Source organism: Spea bombifrons, chromosome 5, assembly GCF_027358695.1.
Source record: "Spea bombifrons isolate aSpeBom1 chromosome 5, aSpeBom1.2.pri, whole genome shotgun sequence".
Lineage (NCBI taxonomy): Eukaryota > Metazoa > Chordata > Amphibia > Anura > Pelobatidae > Spea > Spea bombifrons.
The window spans coordinates 19,655,927-19,683,609 of NC_071091.1; the positions used below are offsets into that span (position 1 = coordinate 19,655,927).

Here is a 27,683-nt window from a genome sequence, read left to right on the forward strand (position 1 = left end):
ATCAGTCCCTATCGTCATCAAACACCCGATCCTAGGATCTCTACCCAATAACAATTTGAAACAGCACAATTAGGATCTAGGTTTTCATTCACACAATGGTGAGCAATGGTAGATCTATATTTATGGGGCCCATAAGCAAAACATTGAGGAGAGTCATGTAGTGGATACAATTATGCAAAGAATAAGAATGACATTTTGATTTACAATATTTATCGAAATTGATCTCTTGCCTTTTTAATGTGGCCCCACAGACAAAAGGAGATGCTGAAGAAGCTGCTTATATGGTAGTTCAACCTATGGAAGAGTGAATGCTTGTTTGCCCTTCTCTAGTGACTAATTGTTACATCTTATTATTATCTTTAAAATAGTGCCAGATGATTCCTCAGCCGTTTACAAAAGGTGATATACTCTTATTAATCACATATTCAACAGTGGTCTCCATTTGGTCCTTTTATTTTTTTTTTTAGATTACTTAAGGAATTACACTTTATCAATGGCATACAATCGTGAATGTTGGTGATTTTCCTTTTCTGTTTTGAGAAGTGGAGGGTTTTTCAGTCATACTTTTTTGCACCATTCATAACTTGTCTTAAGGCTTTCAATCCCCATGCAGCGGCACAGACAGGAAATATAATCTGTAACAAAGAATATTGCAATTAAGGGTAGAAAAAGAGTTAATACACATAACTTGAATTCTTCAAATTGCCCAAATTTAGTTTATATATTATAACAAATAGCTTAATGGTGTATAATTTAAAGATATGCTTTCTCATCTTCTGGCGAAGGAAAGAAAGAGTAGGAGAGAGTGGAGTAAAGAGGAAAGAGAGAGGAGACAACAGAATAATGATGAAGATAATCATAGAAGAAAGAAAGGGAGAAGAGAGAATAAAAGTGCACATCATTTTAGTGCTGGGTGCATATGCTATCCTCTGTATAATGGTATGGCTGTCTTTGCATTACTGTATAAATGTATGAGCAGTATCTGTTTCAAATGAACACTATTATGGAACATAGAGGCCTAAGCTATAATAAAATACATTTAAATTAGCCAAAAAAAGGTCTACAGTTCTAAACCTATAGTTATATATTGATAATTGCCATTAATAAAGCACACTGTAAGCTTGCTGCTCCAGGTTTAATTGAAAATAACAAATGATTAAGCTATTTAAGGATCCACTTCCATTTCTATTATCACTTAATTATGAAATGCTAATTAATTGACTTGATTGCAAAGCCTCTTTCATATCTTCCTTGGATGGAAGTGAAAGCTAATCTGGATTCAGTTTTATCTCCTTTTTATATCCATAATTTATGTGATGAGAGACAAGATTAATAACACCAATTGTTTCTAATAAGATGTGACAGTGCTTATGCTTACTGCTGAAAAACAAACAGGATATGTAGCCAGAGATGGCTGAGAATCTGCACATATTTATAGTTTGTTGAAGTAGAATTCAGTTGCTTGCCTTCAGACTGACTTTTTAGACCGACCAGTCAGTCTAGCCAGCGTCATACACAGAGGGGACAACATTAAGTTACAGAAGGTTAAAGCAAAATGATATTCCAGTTCCAGGCTAAGAAAAACAGAAGACAGAAACAGGTAAACAAGAGACAGAAACAGCATACCAATGAGCAAAATCCAGGTCAATATCAAAAATCTGGCCAAATCAAGGTACCAAGGACATAATACCAAATGTGAAAGCCACAGTTTTAAGCAAAGAATCATGAACCTATCAAATAATTACTAAACTGCAACAGGAATACAGGAAAGGATCAATGCTCCGGCAAGGGAAGCTGAGAGGAACACTGGAGACCCATACATGTGCACATGATCACATAAAGTATTGTGTTTAATAATGTCAATAAAGCAATGCAGCAGTGGGAGTACTGCAAGGGAGCACTAAAACACAGCTCTGTAGGAACAAATCTTGAACTCCCACCACACGACCACAGCAAAAAGAGAAATGTCCTTCTGCAAGTGTTAGGATAAGGTTGAGGTGTTCAGTATGCAGGACGATGGTTATCAGCTGAGAAGGCAATGAGAGGACACCTCCAAAGGACCAGTGCAGCAGAGGGGGTATTCACCTGAATGACCACATAATCTGAGGTTGAGCCCAGACAGGAGAGTCACCCGGAACTAGCAAAGAGAGGTGAATGGTCTGTAGGGATGCCAAAATCAGGGGAACCGGAGGACAGGTAAGTGAATAGAACAGCCAGGGTCAGAGTAGTCAAATAGGTAAGCAAAGTCAGGAGAGCCAGATATACATGGATGGTCACGACAAGCAAGGTTCAGCAACAAGGCAACTCTTATAAACGAAGAGAATACCAGGACAGGTGTTCACAGGAAGCAAAACAACAAAGTTCAGTGCTGCCTTTTAAAGTGATAGGCCACGCCCCGTGTGTGACAGGCCATACCCCTTATGTGATAGGCGACACCCCTTGTATAGCATCACCGAGCAACATGTGCCCACCTCCATTCAGGAGTGAAGAAAGCGCCCGTGCTTAATACCAAGAAATGCTGTGGTTGAGGAGAATGCTGCAAACGGGTCTGGGGAAGGGAGCAAGGCCAGGTACTAGCCAAAAGGGGATACTCCGGGGAAGAGGATCTATGGGGGCCATGACAGCAAGGCTGACCTGTCCACTCTGTTTTGGTGGCTTCTTTCCGATTAATGGAAATCAGATGAATTAATGTTTCCACATAGTTTCTTTTTACGGTTGATCATCACACATCGTGCTGTGTGGGGTCTCAGAATGTACAACGGCTGCATATGACATGTTACTGCTTACCAGCTATTAACACTGAAGAGTTTTCTCTTTTCAGCTATAACATGATATCTGCCAGCAAAGATGTCTGTTTTCAAACCTTGCGCATGACTGTGAATGACTGCTTTGAAATAATTGTTATCTGGGTTTGAATTATAGCAGGGCTCAGTATCAATTAATTATTTCAGTGTACATTTCATTGACACTAGCTGATACTATCATGATTGCCATTATGATTGGTCGGTGGCTAGAACTGGCTAGAACTGGGAAACAGAACTCTGTTTTGTTAGATATTTGCATTGCAGACTAGATGGGCCGAATGGTTCTTCTCTGCTGTCAAATTCAATTTCAGGAAAAACTCACCTTTTCCCATTTGATGCACAAGAATTGTCAAATGTTACTGTCACTCTTAACAGTCAGTAAGTGTACAACTCCTGAACATAAAAGAAAGTAAAATCTCTCCATTGTTATATTGTGAAGGGAACACATGTAGCCTAAAGCTTTGAGAATGTTTCTGGATGTCCTGCCAGAACCTGGACCTCCCGAAATGTTTCTTTTCTGAGTTCTTAGCCATAAATTGCATCCTACTACTCTGAGTTTTCTTCCAGACTTTTCCCTTGGGTGTTTCTATGCTTGAATTATGAAAAAAAACCTCTTAGTGGATCCTACTGAAGTAACGTTTGTTTTCCTAGATAAGGGGAAGCACAGATGCTGGTGTTTTTCCTACTTTCCATTTTTGACTACCTGTTCTGGCCGAAATCCCCTGAGAGACAAAAAGCTCAAAACAGCAGACTCTAACATCCAGCTGTTTTAAATAAAGTTTGGCTTTATTGATACATATTGCACAAATACAACAAAAAAAAAAAACATTTTAAAATAATTTTGTTGGGTTTCCAGGAAGTATGCCTATGAAGCTAAACTAACCCATCTTCTCTACCAATTTAGAAATGTAAGATTCAGGATAAAAATTAAATTGTGAAAGCAGAAAACACTTTAGGAAAATAATATCAAACACAGCTGGAAAAGATTTTGCCTTCATAAAAAGACATTAATTTTGCAAGTATTTCCGATCTCTATTCTCAAGAAAATCACCTTTTTATGTTTTTTTTCCTCTTTTTTTTTGTCTGTTAACTTTTATGGTTTTCTTTTTACTGAAGGTCTTAATAACAAAATGTAAACGCCCACGTAAATATTCTCCATACATGGTTCTTATTTATTAGTAGCAAATTGACAGATAAATGTTATTATAGTACAAAATGGTATATTACAGGTTATATTTCAATGCATAACTTTTACATGAAATATTTTATTTAAATGTTTTTTTTGCCAAATGCTTATGGTTTTTTATTACTTTATTTGTTAATGATCTCTATAATGGAACTATTGTTATACAGAAATTAAAGACAGATGTTAGCACAGCAGAATAATTCTGTATTTATCAAGTATTGTGGTAGTTATGATAATAGAAATGTTGTTTGTAGTTGATACACTTGATTGGGCTTCTATTAAAATATATAAAGTTCCACAACCTTTTATGATCTCAGAGGTCTCATCTTCAGAAGGATAATTGTGATACCAATACAAGTGGAGAGAAACCAGATTGCTAACCCTGGTATAAGGGCAAGGGCTGAACCATTATAGCCAATAGAAATAAAAATCTTTGGCATGCATTCAGATGTAAATATAAGATAATGTACATTGGTGACTAGATTTCTCCTAAACTGAGACATCTTAAGGAAAACAATACAGAAGGACATGGAGCCTCCTTTTGCCACCTGAGACACTTGGACCTGGTGGTCTGGAAGAGTATGTGTACCTTTATTCTACGCTTGTTGTTGCATGTTGCTACGGGTCCAGGTATCTGACGAAGGGGCAAACTAGTTTGCCCAAATGGTTCTGATCTGCAGTCAAATTCTATGCTTCTAAATGCATCAAACTCTGTTCTTAATTAGAACCCCCAGATACACCAGACCTTTGGACAACCTGAGCCTCATACACAAAGATAAAGGAGAGGAGACACGAAAATATTTAGGACACAGGAACCTCATCCGGTAGTTTTGACACAGATACCATTCATTAAAATTTGAATGATCTATTTTTGTTTTTGTAAAAACATCTGCAAATTCTACATTGGAAGGCCATCAAAATGCAAGACTTGTAATAATTGTTGAAGCATTCATGCATATATGGTAGATGTACAGGGTGGTGTTACAGTTCCAAATCCTGATTGAGTTGTTACTCACTTCTAATTGTCCTCCTATGATAATGCACATAGTCTAAAAGATAACAAAAATGGGAGCAAAGACACATGGTTCCTCTCAACCTTGCACTAAAATTACCTATAAAATAGCTTTGTCTGGATTGTGTGACATCATTATTCGCTGCTGGAGCAGCATGACAATATGATCGTGTTTGAGTAATGGTAGTGTGCAATGATTCAGAGATGACTTGTAGCCTCATTTTTCATATTCATATGAGCAAGATAAAGTGGAGACAGAGCAGGAGATTTTAACCATCAAACATAAAAAGGGGCTTCTGTATTGCCTAACAAGAACATTCCCATTTGTTTTCATCTTGTTTCTGCCTATTTTAATGATCGATCACATTTTTCAAAGTCAGCAAAGAAAAGAATTATAGTGAGGTTGCATTAAAACATTCTCACATACTTTGGCATTTGTTCCCCAAGAAAAGCTAATACTACATTTATCAAATCTGCTCAAACATAATACAAAAGAAATTATTTATTTCAAACTTGGATACTTTCACAAGGGAGACTTGCACTCAAATACAGGTGTGCACTCCCATCACAGCCATACTGTGAAATAGCTTAACAACAAACCTAATAAAAAATATGTATAGTAAACAAATTACATATGGTAAGCTGGTTTCCTCCTGGGGGATCCATACATTGACAGAAAAAAAACAACAGACGCCATTTATCAGCTGCATCACTTGGGGCTTTCCACGCTCTTTGTGATCTCAATCATCTGGCCTCCAGTTTCGGTCCCCTTCTGTCTGCACAAGCAGACACATTTTAACAGGCAATATACCACTATATATTTTTTTATGTAAAACTTTAACACATGCTGCTCTACATGTGATACATGCGCTTGCAGCATGTATTTTAGATCACAGCTATTTAGAAAAAAAATATTTATAATTATTTATATTACCGGTATTTAAAAAAAAATTAGGGGAAAGTTCTAAATGTGAAACATTAATTATGGGCCTTAGAATTGTTACAGATTAGCCACTGTTACATGGGCTTTCTATACATGCCTGCTACTTGAGGTCAGTATGTTTGTGTGTGTGCCACTGCAAACTCTCACTTTTTACCGACGCACAAGCACTCAGAGTTCAGTGAACAGACCTGTCAGAATATTTTATCTGAATTTTGTAAAAAAGCAAGGAACTCATTGATTTGAGTTGCTTCAGAAGTTGCAAATGTAGCAAAAACATTGATTTTTTTAGCGTACATTACAAGTGAAAACATGTAAGATGTTATTCGATTTGCATGCCCTTGTCTGCAACTTGTAAAGTTTAAAGTCACATGCACTTGTGATTATTAGCATGTTGGGACGATTCTACTCAGATAAGTTATCCCTTAACTTAAATAGCCATGTCTTAGTGAATTGATCTAACTTTTGTGCTGAAGGTATCCCTCTACAAGCTCTACAAGCTTTATATGACCTTGAAAAACATTGGGTTGGCATTTTTCTCTTTTAAAAAGTACATGCATAAATCATACAGCAGTGCACTTCCAGAAACACTATGCGGAAATGTGGTCTTTTAAAAGGGAAATATATGAAACCTAGCAACATAGCTAAGGTAGATTATGTAAGTACATAGGAAGAGGTATTAACCCTTAAACATCAGAAACGTGAAGAACACATGACTTTACATGTGAGCAATCACTTTAGAGCAGTAATGCAAATACTGTTCATTAAAAAGCCTGGAAAAACTACCATTTCAAGCCACAAGTGTGAAGCTGTTTCAAATTAAAGGGACAAACAGTACTATTTACACTTCAGATTTCATGTGCCAGGAACAAAGTGTTGTGCTAAAACCGTATTCACACAGGAATGGCTTACTTGGTCTCACATGATGTCCCAGTGAAGCCAAGGAATAGGATGTGATCAAGTGTGCCCTATGCAGAAATTTCATACAGTGCCTGAAAACAAATCTCAATAAATCCAAACAAATTGTCTTTTTGGCATTATATAGAAGCATCTGACATGCTACACCCAATTATACATAACATACAAATGTTCTTTAACCTCCGTTTCTGCTGCAAACTTGCATATTTTTTCAATATATTGCAATTTTATGACCCGAGCAGAGATGTGATATGAACCGGAGGTTTGGATCGTACCGGAAATTCAAGCAAAGCTGGGATTGAGTCTGTTACTTCCTGCCAGTTTAGAATCAAATGTAAATCCTTTTGGCTCTCTGAAACTTCTTAATTTATATAATCACTTCCATAGGCAAGTCCTTCCAAGTCTATAGTACCTTTTGTGTGCCTCTCTCCCCCTTCCCTTGCTACAGTGTCTCCCATTTGTTTCCTGCTACTGTCTTTCACTGTAACAAAGTCCCAAATGGACCATCTCTGTTTCTCCTGTCTACCATTGCCTTCTTCCCACTCATTTCTCATCACTCCTCATTATTCTTCTGCAATCCACAGATGAGGAAGAAGCCGGTTATTATAGGCTTATTAGTCAGAAGAAGATGTGTAGAATATATGGACCTACACCATACTAAAACAAAACAGTTATAGGAATATATGTAAGGAGACTTCAATTAAGTATGGTGAAGTTAAGATCTATGATGCGAGCAGAATGATTTTTGCATATATTCTGTATGTGCCTGAATGATACTATATATTATATACACTATCTATGTGGGTAGTATCATTGATATCATACTTTAATATGCAGCATTTTATATTATATACAGTATCTATCACATATGTATTATACTTAAGACTCAAACTGACATAAAGCATCTTGTAACCATAAACCAGAATAGACCGATACATTGAAACATTCATTTTCCCTTCATGTATTGAAAATATTACTACATTTGTTTTTCTATCATTGTTTGATTATTGGAATGAAAGTTAATGATAGCCATTTCCTTCAATCTACTTGAGATACATTTGTCAGAGATCTTTTCAGTACTTAGCAGATGTCATTCATAGCCTAAAATGTATGCTTTGGAACTGGATATCACACCACGGCTGTCTCGTGCTCATTTTCTTCGAATGGTCCTTTCCTAATTCTCATAGACCTTTATTACTCAGAGGATGGAAGCAGGGGGCTTGTACCATTAATTTTTAGAGGAGCTCAGTTTTAAAGCACATTTTATAACAAGGCATCTCTTAGTTATACTGTTTGATGCAAGCTTGCCTCCTGGAAAGTGATGACCTCACTGATGTTAGGTGGTGGGTTTTTGGAGTGCAAATTAGGGTCTGTTTTTTTGTTGTATGTTTATTATAGGAATGAGAAAAAATATGCAGATATTTGTAAATCCTTTAGTCCCTGTAATTTGCATAACTATTTCATCCATGACATTAACCCACCTGTAACGATTACACTTATAAAAAAGGGTAGCATTTTGCTTTCATTACCCTTAATTGTTATAGAGTTGCCACTAATTTATAGATAATTATAACCGTGGATCTCCAAAAGTGTCATATACAAAAATGGTCAGTGTATTGTATTGTTTTAGTTACTTTGAAACAAGTTTATTTCATGGAAAAATCTTAATATATTCAAAACAATCAACAGTAACAAAAAAATTAACCTATTCTGTTATTCCTGGAAGTAGTCGTACATTTTTTAAACATCCCACAGTCTTTTATACACATATACACCATATGATTAGAGACAGTTCAGGCTGTCTGCCATATTCTAATCCTTAAATTCTGAATGTATATTAGTCATTTATTTTCTTCAGACAATAGCTTTTAATCTAAGCCAAAAATATGTTAGATCACTTAAAGCTTTAAATGTGTTATATTTGAGCGTGAATTTCCAAAAAGATGCATTACCTTCAAATACACATCTGTGATATTTTAAAGTTTTTAATAAATGAAGAGAAATTACTTCTACTGGAGATGAGCTCATTCAAATTCAGAAAAGCCAAACTCCAGCACTTTGGAAGCTGTCATCACATCTTATAGATGTACTAAAAGGAATTATAAACAAGGAATCTGACTTGCACTCATTACTTTATGAAAAACAACATTTTCATATAGAAACCTGAGCAACAAGCACTGTAGAGAAGTGGAAAACAAAGGAAAGTGGAGGCAGTAGGATGAGAAAGGAAGAAGTTGACGTAGTAGTGAACTTAAGGCCATTCTATATATTCCATCACCCATACACATGGCATTCTAAGTACATTAATATCAAATCTGGGAAATTCTATTTTTTAAGCTGTTGTTATACTGGTCAAATTTATATTGTATTCTGATGCTGAGAATATTACTAATTCTGATTATTAGTTTTGCATGTAGAACAGTGGCATCTCCAGCTTTCATATTTGGGGGGGGGCACATGGGGGGGCAGGGACCAAAGTAGACATGCATTTTTAACAACATAATATGTACTTATCTCTTTGAAGTAAAGACCTTGCTTGAAATATGATTTAAAAATAACTGCCAAACTGGCAGTTATTTTTAATTCTTTAATATTAGCCCCTACTGCAGATATATATAAATATTAGACCCTGCTGCCTATATATATACATTCTAGCCCCTGCTTCCAATATATATTAATATTATGCCCTGCTGCTGATATATATATATATATATATATATATATATAAATATTAGCCCCTGTAGCCAATATATATAAATATTAGCCCCTACTGCCAATATATATAAATATTATACCCTGCTGCCAATACATATTAATATTAGCACCTGCAGCCAATATATATAAATATTACCCCCTAAATTACATGCATAGATCACAGGTTGCACATCCCAAAGGCCATCCTTGGCATTCACATTGCCACCAAATAACCTGACCAGCACCCAAATTACACACACATGCAATCTTTGTCCCAAAACAGCCCAGTGTATGACATCTTTGTTACAGTCACTCACTAATTCACTTTCATTCACACAATTAATTTACACAATCATTTATTATTTCACTCTTTCACACAAATTATTTACACATATTCATTAATGCATTCTCAGAAATTCATTAATTATCTCACTCATTCACACAATTCATCCACACATTAATTAATTTATTCTCTCACTCATTCACACAATGCATTCACACATGAATCCATCCATTCTCTCATTCTGACTCTTTATTTCAATGTTCTTGCTTCCCCCTCTCTCCCCTTCTCACTATCTACCCCATCTCCCTCCCTTCTCCCTATCTACCCCCTCTCCCTCCCTTCTCTCTATCTACCCCTTCTCACTCCCTTCTCCCTATCTACCTCATATACCCCTTCTCACTATCTACCTTCTCCCCCCTTTGAAGTTCACTTACCTTGTTGAAGTCCTGCGGTGGGAGCTCTGTCTTGCTGCTCTGCCACAGTGCGTGCTGCTTCACTGCTGAGCGCCGGAATATGACATCATATTCCGGTACTCAGCATGAAAAGCCAGCACCGCGACCAAGACAGAGGCCTTGCGGAGGAGAGTGAGAGGCGCCAAACGGTTGCTGAAAAAGGCGCCTCTCTCTCTCCTCCGCGTCAATCAAGGCTGCAAAAACAAGCACACGGGGGAGCACAGTATGATGTAGGGGGGGCATGCCCCCCCTGCCAACGCCACTGATATAGAAACACAAATTTCTATTGTGTCAGGATTTGCCAAAGATGGAAATATACAATTTTCAAGCTTCTTTTGGAATTTAAGGATAAAGTATCATTATTTGCATGATACTTTGTGCCTTTCAGATCTATTAAAACACTGCAGTGTTTGGATTTGTAATATCTAGAAACGTATTGTTATTGTTCTTTTTACTTTGCTTATGAGATGGATATACCTCTCTCTTCATGTCACTTCATGCATATAGATCCATGCAGGGGATTTCTGTGGAAATATTCTAAACTAGAATAAGTCAGAAAAACATTCAATTGATCTATACAGTGATTTATTTCATTTTCCACAAAACAGCTCTTTCCATGTGTGATCCATAGTATTGTTTCAAAACACTTTCTCAGTCCAAACAACCCTTGTGTAATACTCAATATCATTACTCTAGCTTTTGATGACATATCAGGATCCTAGTTACACCCAAATAACCTTGATTTAATTCTCAGAATATCTACAGTGAAAACAAAGGGGTTAAATAATTTCATATTCATCTACATAAAATTAATTTTATTTTATTTCTCCTTCCTACTTGTTTCCCACACCAGATTTTCCATCAGACAAATTTCCACAAGAATACAGTAAAGATGTTCTTTTATGCAGACAGTCCCTATGGTAAACTAAGGAAATAATTATGAACTTTGTAGCTATGTAGTTTCACATGACCACTGCATCTTTTTATTTTTTGTGCTAAACAAGGGTGTAGGAATAACGTCTTTTTTTTTTACATACTCAGTTCACATATTCTTAACAAATTAAAAATGCTTAAAAAGTAGGTAAACTGTGCAAGACTAAAATACTCTGTTTTTATTATATTGATTTATATCTTCACATTTTGTTTATTGCTAGACGACATTAGCCACAATGTACAAAGTACAGCAACATTTTATTTTAGATCAATTTTTATACCCATGTTTTCCTATATTCTTATATATATATAACTGTCCAAGGTTTAACGTTTCTACGTTTGGGCATGATAGACCATCTAAAGTTTTACTTTAGAGATTTACTTTTAATCTATTTATTTTATGCATATATGTGTGGATTAAATCTCAGACACCCACAAATGTTTCTCATAAGGGATAGTTAATAACATTTGTCTTGAAGTTTCCACCTTCCGGCTTCAGTATGACTTCATGATTCCAGAACTTCTGTTTCTGTGAAATATACACCCTTCCTGATGTGTTTTTGTGGCTATTAATCTGTTTAAAAATTTCCCTCATATCCCACCACTCCCCCCCACCCCATTATTTTTTTCAGTTAAACGGAAAACACTAATTTCATAGAATGAATATAAACATATGTCTAGACTGCTACTGTAACACAAACTGAAAAGGCTTACTCTGACATTCAGTTTAAGAACCTAGAGAGAGGGAAGTCTGTTACCAAGCAGTGAACCCTGACCTTTTCCAAAAATTTGCACAAAGCCGGTAACAAAAAAAGTACAGATAGTATGTAATAATGAGATAGAGATTTGCAAAATTACTGTTGGGGTAGTAAATAAAGTGAGCTCCGAAAAATGTATTTGTTCTATTTAGGCCAACATAATGCAATGGTTTCAAGTAGAAACATGTCCCATTTGCTAATATTAATATATAAGGGGTAGTAGAAGCATTATTAAACACTCATCTACAGACACCAGACAAGCCAGAAGGCTTGTTTTTCCCTCAGAAATCTCATGGTGCTGCCACAACCACAAGGGATTCTGGGCATGAAAATAAGGTTAACAAATATCACCTTTGCCTCTCTATCCACTTTATACATGGAGTAATAAAAGTAATTGCCCGCTGTACAATAGCCAGATCACCACTCATGGACAGCTGTTTTGTCCTTTATGGGACTTGTCAGCATGAGGTTGAGATACTGGCTTAACAGTTGAGGCATATATATATATATTAGACTTGTGCAAATGGGCCAAAAACAATTCAGACAAATTTTTGCTAAATTTGCTTTCCCTTACCCTCATTCACTCTCTCATGCTCTTTCACACTCTCCCTCACACTCTCTCACACTTTCTCATTCATGTTCTCTCGCACTCTCATTCACTCTCTCTCACACTCTCTCTAATGTCTCCCTACCTTCTATGCCAACCACCTCCATGTCACCATGTTACTGTCCCCTACCGAGCAGCTCTGCTTCTTATCTTGCATCTTCTTCTTCTGACTTCTTTCTTCATCTGCTGCTCCAAGAAGTCCATTCTTCATCCATTTCTCTGTGGACAATGGAACATAACCTCTGGTGAACTTCCGCAAAATAGCGGAGCTTCCGGGAACATTCTCCTCCCCTATTTTTTGAGCAGGGAGAGGGTGTGTCAGAGTGTGGAAGTTCACTGCGAGATTACTTCGTCTGAGCCTGCCTATAACTTTTGTACAGTGCTATATATATATATATATATATATATATATATAATACTAATTCCTATTTTGTTTATAAATAAATTAATATACACGGGGAAACAAAAAAATAAGTATGCCCATTTAAATTTCTGTGCAAGAATATCACATTTTTTGCTTCAGTCATTCATTTTTATTTCGATCTTTTGTGAATATTCTTATGTTAAAAAAGAAGGTAAATTCAGTCAAATGAGATAACGATTATGGATATAACTGGGCAAAAAGTTAAATACAAGGCTGCCTTTTATTTTACTTTAACTTATTTACTTTAACTGCTTTTTTTATTTTGACTTTAACTTATGTATTAACATTATACCCATAAGGTTCCTTTGGTTGTGCTGATATTGTTTGGGGGGGGTAATAACATAAGTAATGATACTAATCATAACAATACATCATGTTTCTTTAATATTTCTCACCTTTTCCATCACTGATACTGCATTTTATTTTGTAAAAAAAAACTGGAGTGGGTTGAAGAAGCAGAAATCAGCTCACAAAATCAATCTGCTGTGTTATTTAAGTTTCAGCACTCTGGCTAAGTAGCATAGCAGAAAAATAATTGCACTGCTTAAATTACAAACACTACTGGCAATCAAAAAGTTATTGTTCTTCAGCTAAAATACTTGTAGGCCCAGAGTTTTTCTACAAGGGCTGTAAAAATTAATAGTCGTCAGCTCCAAGTGATAATTCCCTTTTCTTGGACATTGGGATGTGTTCAGAATATATGTTTTTTTCCAGCTTACTGCTAAGGACTAAAGCCAGATGTATCACCTAATATAATGTTTTGTGGATAAAAAGGCAAGAACACAACTAAAAAATATTGATAGTTTTGAGGCGCAGTCCCCCAAGTCAGCATTTACTAATTTGAGTGTTGTAAACAAAAAAAAAGGTCCTTTTCGTTACTGGCTATATTTTAAGTAATTAGTATACCTGAGAATTCTACAAGGCCTATGGATCTCCCAGTGGTGTAGAAGTGCCCTTTAGCTTCATTTAGTTGAAACCCCCCCCCCCATGGCAAGCAGTTTCTTCTGCAGCGTGACTGGCTCTGCCTCACCGGCCCACCTTTCATTCTCCCACCTAGTTCCCAAATGGACATGGGAGGATTGTAGACATGGTAATGAGTGGTGCATTCCTAAACCTTAACGTTAGTCAGATGATGTGACTAGTCATCATGGGTCCAATGTCAATATGGTCTTTAAATTGTTATTAAAATAAAGACACAGATGTAGAGGCATGACGATTAAAGGCTCAAACACCCCTATCCAGAACATATCACGCCGTATACGATTTCCCATGCACTCCAATTCACAGCAAGCTCGAAATATACCTTAAATTACCTTAAAATATTAAGATACAGTGGGCAGCCCTTCTTTAATGCTAATTAGTGGCATGTTCTCCTGCCTACGTAACCTGATTATCACACTGTATGTACTTTGCCTTGATACATACTTTTATTGAAAATTTGCTATTCTGTTAAATCCCATGCCCTATAACAAACACCTGGTTCTATATATTTAAAGACCATTCCATACACCATCAAGTAGCCTTCATATGAACTCTTAACTCTAGAGCTGTTTTAATGGAATAGTTGGGAAAATCTATTATGTGGAAAAATATAGTTTAGCTGAATAGTATGGTCAGCTTCTTTCAAATGAAATAAGTGTCGGAGATGCGTGGTAAAAAAGATTATTTAATTTCCTCTTTGGGGGATTTTTTCCTGTGGTACTTGCCTGCAGTGGCTACTAGCACTTTTTTTTAATCATAACTAAAACTAGAGTCCTGTAACCATTTTGTGCTAGAATGGCGGAGGACCAGGACTTTTAATCTCCCAAATACAACACTGGTCACGCTCTAACACATCATCATCATCACATAAGTTTACAAATACTTCCAGTAACTACTTTGAACTGCGTTAAAAACATTACAATTACAGTAGCACATTGACAATCATTTATATTTTATTGTCTCTCTATGATTAATAACTTCTGTGACACAACAACTTTAGCATATTTTAAACCATAAACAGTGAAAAAAAATCTATATAACAGCAACACTAAGGTTATACACATTTGAAACATTTATAACTCAGTGAAGAAAACAAGAGCTCTAAAAACGTCATCTGGATAGCCTTCTGTAACTTTGGTTCAATAAGTTTTCAAGGAAGAAGGGAAAATTCATTGGTCTCCAGAGGCCTGTAAGTATATTTTCCCTTCTTAGACGTTCTAAAATGACTTGAGCTTTTCATGCTTTGAGATCCTCCTAAGAGCTGAGAATGCACATTCTTTCATTTAATTTCCCACAACAGGAAGACAAACAGGCCAACAAATCAAAGAAGGAAGGTAGGAAGGAGTTAAGTAAAGCATGTGTGCATGGATGGGTCTTTTTTATTTGATATTAGAGTTGTTTTATCTACTGGTGGTATGTTAGTAAGCTGAGATATTTCATCTGGTCTTGGTCTGTGGACGAGATGTCCAAAATCAGCGTCATCCATAGATGTGCATTTAATCGTAAGCCTCCTTGGACACATTAGTTATTTCTACTTAATCCTATATGTGAATAAAGATATTATTTTTTAAAAACCAAAACTATAAATTATTAATAGTTAAATTAACTAAAAAAGTATTTTTAAAAAGGCTTAATACAATTTAATTTGCTATTATTATTTATAAGTTTACATTGCACGTCTTTATTTTGCAAGGCAATTTTGAAGCAACAAAAACAAATCATTTTTTAAAAAACAAAAAAGAAAAGCAGACAAGTGGAATCAGACATTGAGAGATAGTGGAGTGTAGGTGTTTTTGGAAGGGAAGCGAAAGCTCAGGAGTATAACTCCGGAAAATATTTCTTTTAAAGAAATGGCTCACTGACAATCAGGGAAGTGGGAAGAATGTCTGGAGGGTGGAGAGCATTCAAGAAGCTGGAGGTCACAAGTTAAACAGTTTTTTATTAGCCAAAAGGGCAATGAAAATCCTAAAAACAAAACAGACTATGAGTAAGGAGTGGGAAGTCGAAATATAACACTTTCGTGAAGACTATGCCATTTTTCTCAATTACTTTTTGGGAGTTGTTCTAGAAAATATTTAGTAATATGCAAAGGCTTTAAATATAATTGTGCTGTGCTTAAAGGTAAATACACATCCCCGAATGTATCTAGATTACTAATTATATATTGCACTAGTATTCCCCAGATTTAATTTTAACTTGACTTCTATATAGCTGTTGCCACACTATCACCATAAAATTTCAGGAAAGTGATAGTTCTAAAATTTCCAATTAAATACCGTATTTGCTCAATTATAAGACAAGGTTTTTTTCAGAGCAAATGCTCTGAAAAATACCCCTCGTCTTATAATCGAGGTTGTCTTCTAATCAGACCTCGATTAGGTTGCCAGGCTGCTTACCGGTGCTTTGGTTGCGAGCAGCGTCTCTTCTTCTAGCAGCAGGAGAACAGGAAGCTAGTAGAGTGTCACAAAACTCTGCCTCCCCCCTCCTTCCTCTGGGGGCGGGGGCAAGAAGTTGGCATTGAGAGGGTTAAAAGGCACATCATGGGGCAGAGTGGCAAATAGGGGGTATAAGGCATTTCTGGGGGCAGAGTGGCAACCCTGGGGGCAGATGTGCATAACTGGGGGGCAGGTTGGCAAATAAAAGGAAATAAAAAAAAATATATATTTTTCTCAATCATAGCTTTTATTAAATAAGAAAAAATTGTTTACATGCATTAATATTTACTAGTAAAACTTTTTTTCCTATAGGGTAGTCTTATATTCAGGCTTTTTGTTTTTTTCTTAAATTAATATGTAGATTTTGGGGGGTCGTCTTATAATCGAGCAAATACGGTATATTCTTTTGTACGTATGTATATATATATATATATAAATATATATATATATATATATATACCGTATTGGCTCGGATATAGGCCGCCCCCGTATATAGGCCGCACCCTAAAAGTTTGGTGCTTTTTTAAAGAAAAACTTTTTTTCTTTAAAAAAGCACCAAAAAAAAAAAAAAAAAACATTCTGCCACTCTGTCTCCCCCCCCGAGATATGCTGCCACTGTCCTCCCCCCCGAGATATGCAGCCACTGTCCTCCCCCCCGAGATATGCAGCCACTGTCGTCCCCCCCCCTCGAGATATGCTGCCACTGCCCCCCCCCCCGAGATATGCTGCCACTGCCCTCCTCTGCCCCCGATATGCTGCCACTGTCCTCCCCCCCCCCCCCCGAGATATGCGACCACTGTCTTCCTCTGCCCCCCCCCCGACTTACCGGAGCAGACTCCCGGGTGTCTTGCGGGGCCGCCGGGGGGCATCTACGCAATACGCGTATACAACCGGAAGTTGTATGCGCGTATTGCGTAGATGTCCCCCGCCGGCGCCCCGCAAGACACCCGGGAGTCTGCTCCGGTAAGTCTTGGGGGCAGAGGTAAAACGCATCGTGTGGACGGTCACCGGCTACGGCGATGCGGGTAAACAACCCGGAGGCTGTTTACCCGCATCGCTGCAGCCGGTGACCGTCCAGACGATGCGCTTAGACAACCTCCCGTGCCGGCACCCCCCCCCCCCGTGGAAAGTGCTGGCAGGGGAGGCTGTCTGAGGACATCCGAGAGTAGGATACAGGTCCCCTGCACCGTTGCGGGGGATCTGTATCCTGACCCCGCTGCCTGCCCGGCGCCCGGGACTGCATGTCCCGGGCGTCGGGCACTAGACCCCGAATATAGGCCGCACCCCCACTTTAAAGTCTTAAAGTGGGGGAAAAAAGTGCGGCCTATATTCGAGCCAATACGGTATATATATATATATTGTACATATATTATAGTGGTAGAGAAATGTATTAAACAGTTAAACAGCATGGAGGATATGCACAGAATACTGCACAAATGATATGTTTGTATAATACATTGCTACTAAAAATGTCTGTATTACTCAGTATTTTTAAACAGAAGTTTGCATAAGGTAATTGCTTGCAACAAAGGATGCAATAGATCTAATAGATTGTAACCTCACAAGAGCAAAGACCCTCTTCTCCTTCAACATCTTAATACTATTGTCAAATTGTAAGTTGTCAATTTTAATGTTATTGTTAATTTTCGTTGCACCCCATTGTAATATCCGTCTACTGTCGCCCTATAATTTAATGTATTGTAATAATATTTCCTTAAATACGATCCCATCAGGACAAAGGACGTACTGTTATGTCCTCCCTTGGGTTGGCCTAAGTTTCCTTGCCCGTGTACGGAACACTGGACTGTCTGATGAAGCCCCCTTTTTTCAGCAGCTGCCAGCATCACAGACAGTATAATAGAGCTTGCTTCATGTCATCATGGGGACAAAATGATCCCTTCTCATTATACATGCATGGATCAGAAAATCAGGGCTGCAGAACCTTTTGATTGGTATGTTCAGTAGGTTGGACGATGGGAGTGAAGGGGACATTTATTATTTTTTTTTTTAAATGGAACAATAAAAAAGAGCTAATAAAAAATGTTATCAACAAAAAATATAAATATCTAAGTTTTTTTCAAGTTACGATACAAATGCACTGGACCAATAAAGACCCCACAGTTATATTTAGTAATTATACACTGCAAAACTGTACAAAATGCTTTTTGGAAAAAAAGTCAAAAATGTATTTTATCAATTAAAAATAATATACCTCTAAATACGCTGTAACCCTTCCGGTCAAAATTAATGTAGAATTAACCAATTCTCTTTATGCTTGAAAGTAGAGGACTGCATTGGCGGGAGCCACCAAGAAACTTGCGGGCGCGGGCGGTCTTGCTGGTGTTGCGGGCGGGTGGTAAAATACTGTACCTGCGGGTCCTGGTAATCCCGTGCAGTCCCATGAAGCTGCCTTCGCGCTGCTCCCTCACAGCGTCTCTTCTCTTGCTCCACCCAGGAACACAGTGGAGTCACGTGATGTGACGTCACTTCCCATGACTCTTCTGTGTTCCTGGGTGGAACAAGAGAAGAGACGCTGTGAGGGAGCAACTCGAAGGCAGCCTTGCGGGACTGCGTGGGAAATCTGCAGTTCAGGTAAGGAGGTGGGCGGGATTGGCCAAAAAATCAGCGGGAGCGGGAATAAAAAGCAGTCCGGCGCAGGGCTCTACTTGAAAGTATCTAAACTAAAAATATAATAGTGTAATCATTTCTAAAACCTACAAACCTATGCATTTGGTGAATAATATACTAGGTGATGTTCCTTAAAATGCATTGCAAAAATACTTGATACTGAGACACATTGTAAGCGCTTTGTGGCAGGGATCTCCTTTGCATAATATATTCATATCTATTGTTCCCCATTGTTTATTCTTTAACTGCTGATGATGACATGACCTTTGATTTTTACATTTATTTTGGAGTATACCTTACAGGTACCACGTCTTGAATCAGCCCCTCTGCCATCACATACTGCCAAGTGGGCTTACTATTTACATTATGCATCTCTTCTACTCCTGATCCTAGATCCCCCTACGCAACTCACAGGATATTATTTATTCACTGCGTTACTTTTTTCAACTAAAATTGTGGTAATTTAGATTGCTCTTTTTGACTGCTAGAGTTTCATTTTTTTCCATAGACCAAAATGTATTTTCTTTTTCTTGTTTAAGATTAATAAATGGTTCTGGTTTTCAGGAAATGCAATATTATATGTTGATAAACGTGATGAATAACAAGAAGAAGAAACGTAAATGAGCACATCAATAACTATACTAAGATAAACACGTTTTCATAGTTGTAGGCTGCTTGGTAAATGTGGAGCCCTTTTATGAATAGGGCTGCTTTTGTCAACCGACAGAGCCCTAGTGTTGCACAATACACGATGGTTTTATTTTCCAAGAAGTACACATTAAAACTTCATTAGTGGAATCTCTTATACGTACAGTAATTAGTACATTCAGTCATTTGTTAACTCAAACATCATTTAGACTCCCCCTTATTAAAACAAATGTCAAATCAATATAGTTCTACTACTCCTGCAAAAAAATTACTTTATAATATATTTTATTATCTATATAGCAACACTGCACTGAGTATTGATGTGTAATACAAACTGTGTAATAAGAATAATAATTATGTGTAATACAAATATTTATACTGTATATAAATATACATAGTAATCATTTAATGGCACATCTCAAAAAGTCTATTATAGTGACTCATGGTGCTAATGGTCCTTATAAGAAACATTATTTATCAGGAAGTACAGATGTGAAATTAGCAAGAATTTAATTTGTGGCATACCATTGAAAAAAGTACCAACTGGGATGTACACATATTCAATCAGAGCAGAAACAAGTCTGCTCCACATTGAGAATTTGTAATTTTGCCTTGAGAATGATAGGATTCTTTTTATTCTACTATCATTTAGCTATTTCTCATATTTAACATTGTCCATTCATCTCCCACATTAAAGATATATTATCTAAAAGACTTACAGAATACTGTAAGCAAATGCCACATTCTGGTGATCAAACTAATGACATCGATGCTGAATAATCTTGAAACAGATTGCATAGAAGCAACATTAGTTCATATAGCATTTCTGCTATTCTAGGCAAAGTATTTTTCCAGTTTGTTAAGGATTCATTTTCCAAACATTCTTGTTTAACATTAACATTTCATTATTTTGTATTTCATATGTTTTTGCACATAGCGCTATATCAAAAATTGTGTTAAGACAAGTGTGGTACAGAATGTACCGTGAGGATGGGGTAACATTGAGCTACTCGTCTACATCACTATATCCAATACTATAAGCATAGTGGAGAACTCTCAAGTTTAAGTTTAAGGATTACAACCTAGTAGTCAGTACACCAGCAAGTTAAGAGTTCCATGAGAAACAGAATTACAAGAATTTGGTTACCACTATCTACAAATAGTTTACGGTGAGCTACTGAGGAGTTTATTGGTTGGAAAGCTGTTGTAAGCAATTTTATTAACAGTAGATTGTTTTTTTCAATGTTAACACTGGAGTGTGGTTGAGAAAACCCCATAGTTTGCAAAGCCTAGTTTATCCAAACAACTGGGAGGATGTCTACTGGTGAAAAAACGATAACAAAACAATGTCACCTACCAAATGGTGTTTTACTGACTTTTTGTTGCTAACTTAAAGGTTATTTCATATTTTTATACAAAGAAAACATTACATCAAATGGTCAGAGAGAAAATGATTGTCTGTCTCTGAGGCCAGAACATTTTCTCCCTGGTAGGCTTTATCAGGGACGTACTGATGGCAGGTACTCTGTAGTTGGCAAGTAACCAACACCCTTGAGTGGCAGCAATAGTGTGTTCTTTTTTATAGTTTCTAAATATGAATAACAAGGAAGTGTGCTGTATATACCAGCTATTATAAAACCATTCAATGTGCCAGTCAAATAGTAAATATCTTTTTATTGTCTCTACGGTATTAGCACCAATACATTGGAAATACAAGAAGAGGTTTAGATGTTAACACTTTTATACCTATACTGGTTCATAATTGAACTGTAAGTACTCTGGAAGACATTTGTATATATGGCAATACAAGGTTACATTTGCTGTAAAAAACAAACCCAATTAACTATATTTTTTTAATAACTCATATGATTAGAATCACTTTCTTATAAAAGATAAACAAAATAAGCGATCAACCTTTAGAGAAGACTTAAGAGGAGAGAAACTTTAGTAAGAAAACAACCAACACTTTATTATTCCAAAGTGCATTTTGTTACAATTTCCTACAAAAAAGAGTCCTGGTAAGGTCAGAAGACGACAGGAATTCTTGTCTTCAATATATCCTAAATAACTCAATCAGACCACATTTCATATCCCCAGGCACACATTACTGGAAGACTTTTTTTTCTGAAGAATCAGTGAGTCATAAATCATAGTTGTGAATCATGTAAAACATCCGTTTCAGTACTGAGAAACATCAGTTTTGCCAGGTTTAAAAAAGCACTATTCAAAATTCTAATGAAAAAAACCAAACTGAAACCAAGAGATATAAATGGTGAACTGGTGTTTGCCCTCTGGTTTACTAGCAGCTATCATGGAACCTTGATATGGTCAAAGGTATATTTACATCTGGCTCTTCCCCAAGCCTGAACCAGGGCAATGTCCTCAGCCACTCACTCTATCCTCCAATGCAGCACAGCATAGGCCTCCATAGTGTAAATGGGTTAATGGGGGAGATCAGAGACCTCTCTGTAACTAGCCCATTAAGCAGCGGTCTACCAGGGTAGTGCGGGACTGCCGCCCCTCTGGACCTGCTGCTCCAATGGTAGATTGGTTACTACTTATTCATTCCCTATATTCATTTATTCTATAAAACAAACTGCAACCTCAGCTATGCAATTGACCTCAGCAACTTGGTCCATCCTAAATTCATTGGTAACCCTATGAAGCGCTGCAGAGTCATAATGACATAATACTAAACGTCTCAATATACTGTACTGACATCTTCTCTTATGTTCTCACTTCACATTTAAAAGGCTGCCCCAGAAGACTTGATTTCTAAATCATTACTACTGCTTCTCTTTATACCATTACCACTTTAAATTGTTGTCTTGTAGCTCTTAAAAGATCTTATGCGTTACACTGAATGTTTATGCTTTGCACAGATCAACTCACATTTGAGAAGCAAGCTCTTGATTGAAAAACTCAATTTATGGAAAGAGCTTATGAGGCAGCTAATATAAGATCACATGTAGCTCTGTTGCTGAATAATACAGGGACTTCTCCCAAATTGGAGAGGGATACATTCACTTTTATCACCTACTAAAGCATAGGATTCAACCAGATTAGATACATTCTCATAAAATACCTCTCTGTGTTACACGTAAATTATTTAATCATGTGCCGAAAGTGTGGCATCCAGCATATGGGTCTCAAAGCTTGTCAATTGAAATGACGTGAAGTCCTATTGAATATTATATTAATTCGCTTTTCCTATAGTAAATTTATTTATGCTGTCATAAATCTGTATATTATGGCATGTGTTTTCTTTATATTTTCGCAGATATGGAGGTTTTGGTGCAAGGACTACAATAAATATTTGTTTATTTAATGGACTTTGTATCCTCGTTGTGTTCCGGTGTCAGCTGGTGCATTCTTTAGTGTATTGCTTTACACTAGATGGAAAAAATCTAATCTAAAAAAAAAAAGCCTGAAATATTTTTGTGTACATTACAAATGAATTAGGTCATGTTTTCTGAAGAGATCTATTCTAAACTAATCTATACTACTCTTGGGTTAGATAAATAAATAATAAATGAGGAACCAAATGTTGAACAGCATGGTTGAAAACAGTTATTGTGCTCATGTAAACATGTAATTAGCATTGCAATCACAACAGAAAAATATTTTACCCGATTTCCTCAAAAGAGGATTTTTATAATAAACCACTAGTGTATATACACTGTGTATATTAAGAGTGGTAAACCTTATTTAGTTTATATATTAAGTTGTAGGTTTTATATATAGCAATTATGCAAGCGCAATTAACACATATTTGCCAAAATGATTTACACACATAAATATTCAATATACAATCAACTGCTTCAAAATAATTCTTTGAAAATGCATGCTAGGAATGATACATTTGTACATTTTCTAAAAAATTCTATTGGTTTTCATTAAAAATCCAGATGAGCATTTGTTAAATATTGTTTCATGTGACTTTGGCTGTTTCTGTGATTCATGTATGATTGATGAAATGGGTGGCTTTTATGTGAATTGTTATGAATTTCAAGTAAGAGGAGAATGGGAAAAGAGGGCATATGATCACAATAACAAAACAAAAAGAAGAAACTTTCTGAAATGTAAATGTGACCTTTAGTCAATTCAGTTTCCAGTGCATTCATAAATACATTCTAAAAAAAATATCTAATGAGGCGGAAAATTCTCCTTTGCTAGTTGTCAATGGCATGTTTATCAGTACACCCTTATCTAAGATGTGGCATATGTGTCAATAGCACTCATTTAATCAAGGAATACTGACATAATAAGGTCTTCCAAGCACTATTCCTCTATCCCATAGGTTAGTTCAGCTCCAAAGAGTTTTGACTACTTTAACCCCCTTCACCCCAACAAGCAAATGGGTTCAAGAGTGAGTCAAGGTAGTCTTTAACTCAACTTCCTAGTGAACAGACCAATGTATGTTCTTTGTGCTTGGACACCCATAGGCTCGTTGTCACTGAGGGTCTATCCATTATAGTCTTGACAGTGACATTATGTGCTTAACATTGTGTCTCTGTGGAAGTTTTGAATATATAGTGTAATGTCTCTTCTACACATGGGGTGTGCAGATCCAGGCACTACACATTCAAAGCCATCCTGAGAGGCAGCAGCTATGATAAAAGCCCAGTTTCTTTCTGTTATGGCTGTCATCGGGAATAACAATGGCATAGCGGAGCATTTCATTATTTTCTACAGCGATAAAACCATCCTGAATACTTAAGCACCAGAACTGCTCTTCAGAAAGAGTTCAGCTTTGGTTCTACTACAGCAGTTAGTGACTGTTTTTTAAATGTTAAAATGATTATACAGCACTTTTGACATATGGCTTCTCAGGGAAGTAAAATACAAAACAATAGGAGACCTACACTTAAAACATTTCTGTTTTAAATGACTCACAATTTGGACTAAAATCAGACTCTGTTTATAAAGACTATGGCCTTCAGTGGCCCCTCTAAACAATTAGCTCATGTTTTCAACGGAGACAGAAACTTCTGTTGTAGGACAAACTGTGTCATTCACATAGCCTCAGGATAATACAATTATATGTACACTTTCCGTTTATTTAGCTTCATCATACGCCTTTTAATTTTGCTTTCCACAGTTTACGAAACATACACCGAACATTTTAATATAAAGGACCCAAAGTCGATATATTTTCTCTCAGGTTTATATAACAAAGCTGCAATGAGAAAACGCTCTCAGAACAATCACAATATTAAGAGTTGGTTAACACATGCACAAATGCAACCCTTTTATTAATTTGTATTTTATTTAGATAGTACCAGCTATGTGCTTGATTCTATCACCTCTTCTATGCAAATTAGTGAGAAATAAAGGTTGCGCAATAAACTATGTTTATGTTCTACTAACCACTTGTATAGGCTCAAGCATTGAATATGTCACTATTGGGCTACCAATCTACTTTCACTTTCTGCTATGTTTTTGAATGGGCATATAATCATAATTGGGTCAGTTTCCAAAAAGTGCTCAGTTGCATGGCCTGTTCCACAGTATAGTATCCCTTTATAGTAAAATATGATGAACAATGGAAACTGTGTGTTTATAAATATCTGTCTGTACTTCTTAGCATTGAGGAGATCATTAATTCTGACCAAATCCCCAACTCAATTAACAGCATTTTTTCACACCTGCCTAAAAGCTTTTGCACAGTACTGTATATCCATACCTGGGTCCCCTGGAACTTTCCCTTTGGGTAAATATGGCAGAAGAGTAGGAGTGAGAGGTGATGGAGCAGGGAGTCGGTGGAAGTAGGCCCCCCGTGTCATTAACTGGGTGTTTCTGTATACAAATGGAGTGCCCTGTGCTTCTGTATAACCTACTTATATAGTAACCAATTTGGAAATAGCTTCTGTCTCCACAAGGCACAGCCTGGCTCCAGATCGGTTTGGTTTTCTCTGATCTGGCTTAACTTTTGTCACTCTGTGCCTCTCCTGCCCATCACAATTTTAATAGATCTTTGCCCAGTTTTATGCTCCGGGTAAAAGACCCTAAAATTAGCTGGCACAGGGAAGCTGGAAAAATGGTTTTGCATTTGTTTTTATAATAGTCATTAATCAGGAGCATCTCCACATCATTACATAAATTAATTTGCTATAAAATGTCTTTGTATTGCTACTTTTAATTGGCTAAATAGAGAGACAATTACGATTCACATACTTGCTACTTGGGGTTTCTCTCTCTCTTACTGAAGATAGGTCTTATACCCAGTTCTATCTGTTCGTATCAATAAATCATAAAATGACACATGCAGCGTCAAGATTATAACACAGTAGTACTTTACTTATATATTTTACTTAATGAAAAAACAATGAATATTTTTCTTGTTCATAAAGCTAAAAATCAATGATGATTTCAGATATACAAATATCATATATTATTGTATTGTATTGTAATATTATTATATTAAATGGTATAATTTAATAATTTCAGTCACCTCATTAGCTTCCCATATTTGTCAAAAGTGAGCATCGTTTTGCAAACTTTTTTCCTCTTGTAAAATTATTTTATAAAATATTTCTCCTTAACTATATTTGTATGCCCCACCTATGGCTTATTATAAGCTCCTAGAGCTCCGACTTGTTTCAAATATGACATTTCTTTTCACATTCATCCCGAGCAAAATTTTGCCACCTGAAGTTGCAGCTGCTGGCGGACTTTTTTCCGAGTCTCACATTTCCACATTCACGTGCAAATCACATCAATGGATGATATGTCTAATAGGTTCCAGAGATTTTGACTCTCTTTTCAGTTAAGATCAGGAGGCAGGAAGAGGATAATGAGCAGATTTACCTAAGGTGGCGTGTCAGGCTTGCAATAGGAGAGGGGGTTTCAAAAAACTGTGAAAGTTTTAGGTGGGCTCTCTTGCCAGAAATGCAAGGCAATTTTACAGTCAATTGGCAAAAGCATCTGGACCCATACATCATTGCCTCTAGCTCAGAGTAACGCCAGCTCACTCACTAACATATGCAGCAGTTAAAAAAATGACTCTGCTGTTCCTGAAAAACAAAACTTGGAAACCGACTTAATTCTTTCCAAATTCTCATTGTGGCATTTAAATGCAAACATATACCATGGAATTAATGTTAGCAGCCTTGTATAAACAAGTCAGGATTAAATATACTACATTTGAAACTAGAAAACAATGTGTAATGAGAAACACTTTGCAAGAAAACACTTTTAATTGTTTATTATATTTCCTTTTTTTTTGTTATAAATGTACAGTACAGAAGTAAACTATATCATATTTCTTGTCACTTTTCCTGAATTCTTACATCTCTATACGTTATAAAAACATATATTTTATATGGATTGTAGTTTAAGACAGGTAATATCTGAATAAGAAACTCATGTCACCAGAATACCATGGGGAAAGGTAGCCTAATCTGCATTATTATCCCCCCTCGTTACCTTATTGCTCTCACGTTTGAAAGGGTGGGTAAGAAGAAGAAGAAGAGAGAACTTCAGAACAGGAAATTGACCTGCTGCCGTTAGTTGTTTCAGTTGTGCCACATAAAGCTATAGGCAGTGAACGGATGTAAATTTAAGTGAAATCATCAAGAAAGCTGAGGAAATAATGCACCCCTCTGTAAGGAATTGAGGAAAATCTAATTTTTCATATGTGATAATCAAAACCTAGTTCCATTTTTATACGGGACCATACAATGTAAAATTCACCTATACAACTGAAATGCCAGTAGTTAGTATGTCATTTCAAATCCATCTACAATTTAACAATTATTCATAAATCAATATGCTTGATGATATTGTGAAGTAATTTCTTATTGTGCTTTTCACATTATTTTTTCATACTCCTGTAATGCTAATCTATTCTACTTAATTGGATGCATGGTTTTTTTTTTTTTTTACATATTTTTGAATATTTATTAATGAGTATATCTGAAGAAAATCATGAAGATTTTTGAGTTTTCAGTGGCTCCAATCTGGGGCTTATTGGTGTTT

At 36.5% G+C, this 27,683-nt stretch overlaps 1 protein-coding gene across 1 annotated transcript in view; it reads right to left on the reverse strand.

Annotated features, from left to right (window-relative positions):
- Positions 1-424: 424 nt before the first annotated feature.
- Positions 425-27,683, reverse strand: part of AGMO (alkylglycerol monooxygenase) — a 91,514-nt gene continuing 64,255 nt past the window's right edge. The window contains exon 14 of the mRNA XM_053467269.1: positions 425-635. Coding sequence (XP_053323244.1) covers positions 555-635 — 81 coding nt within the window. The 3' untranslated portion in view covers positions 425-554. The remainder of the gene's footprint in view (positions 636-27,683) is intronic.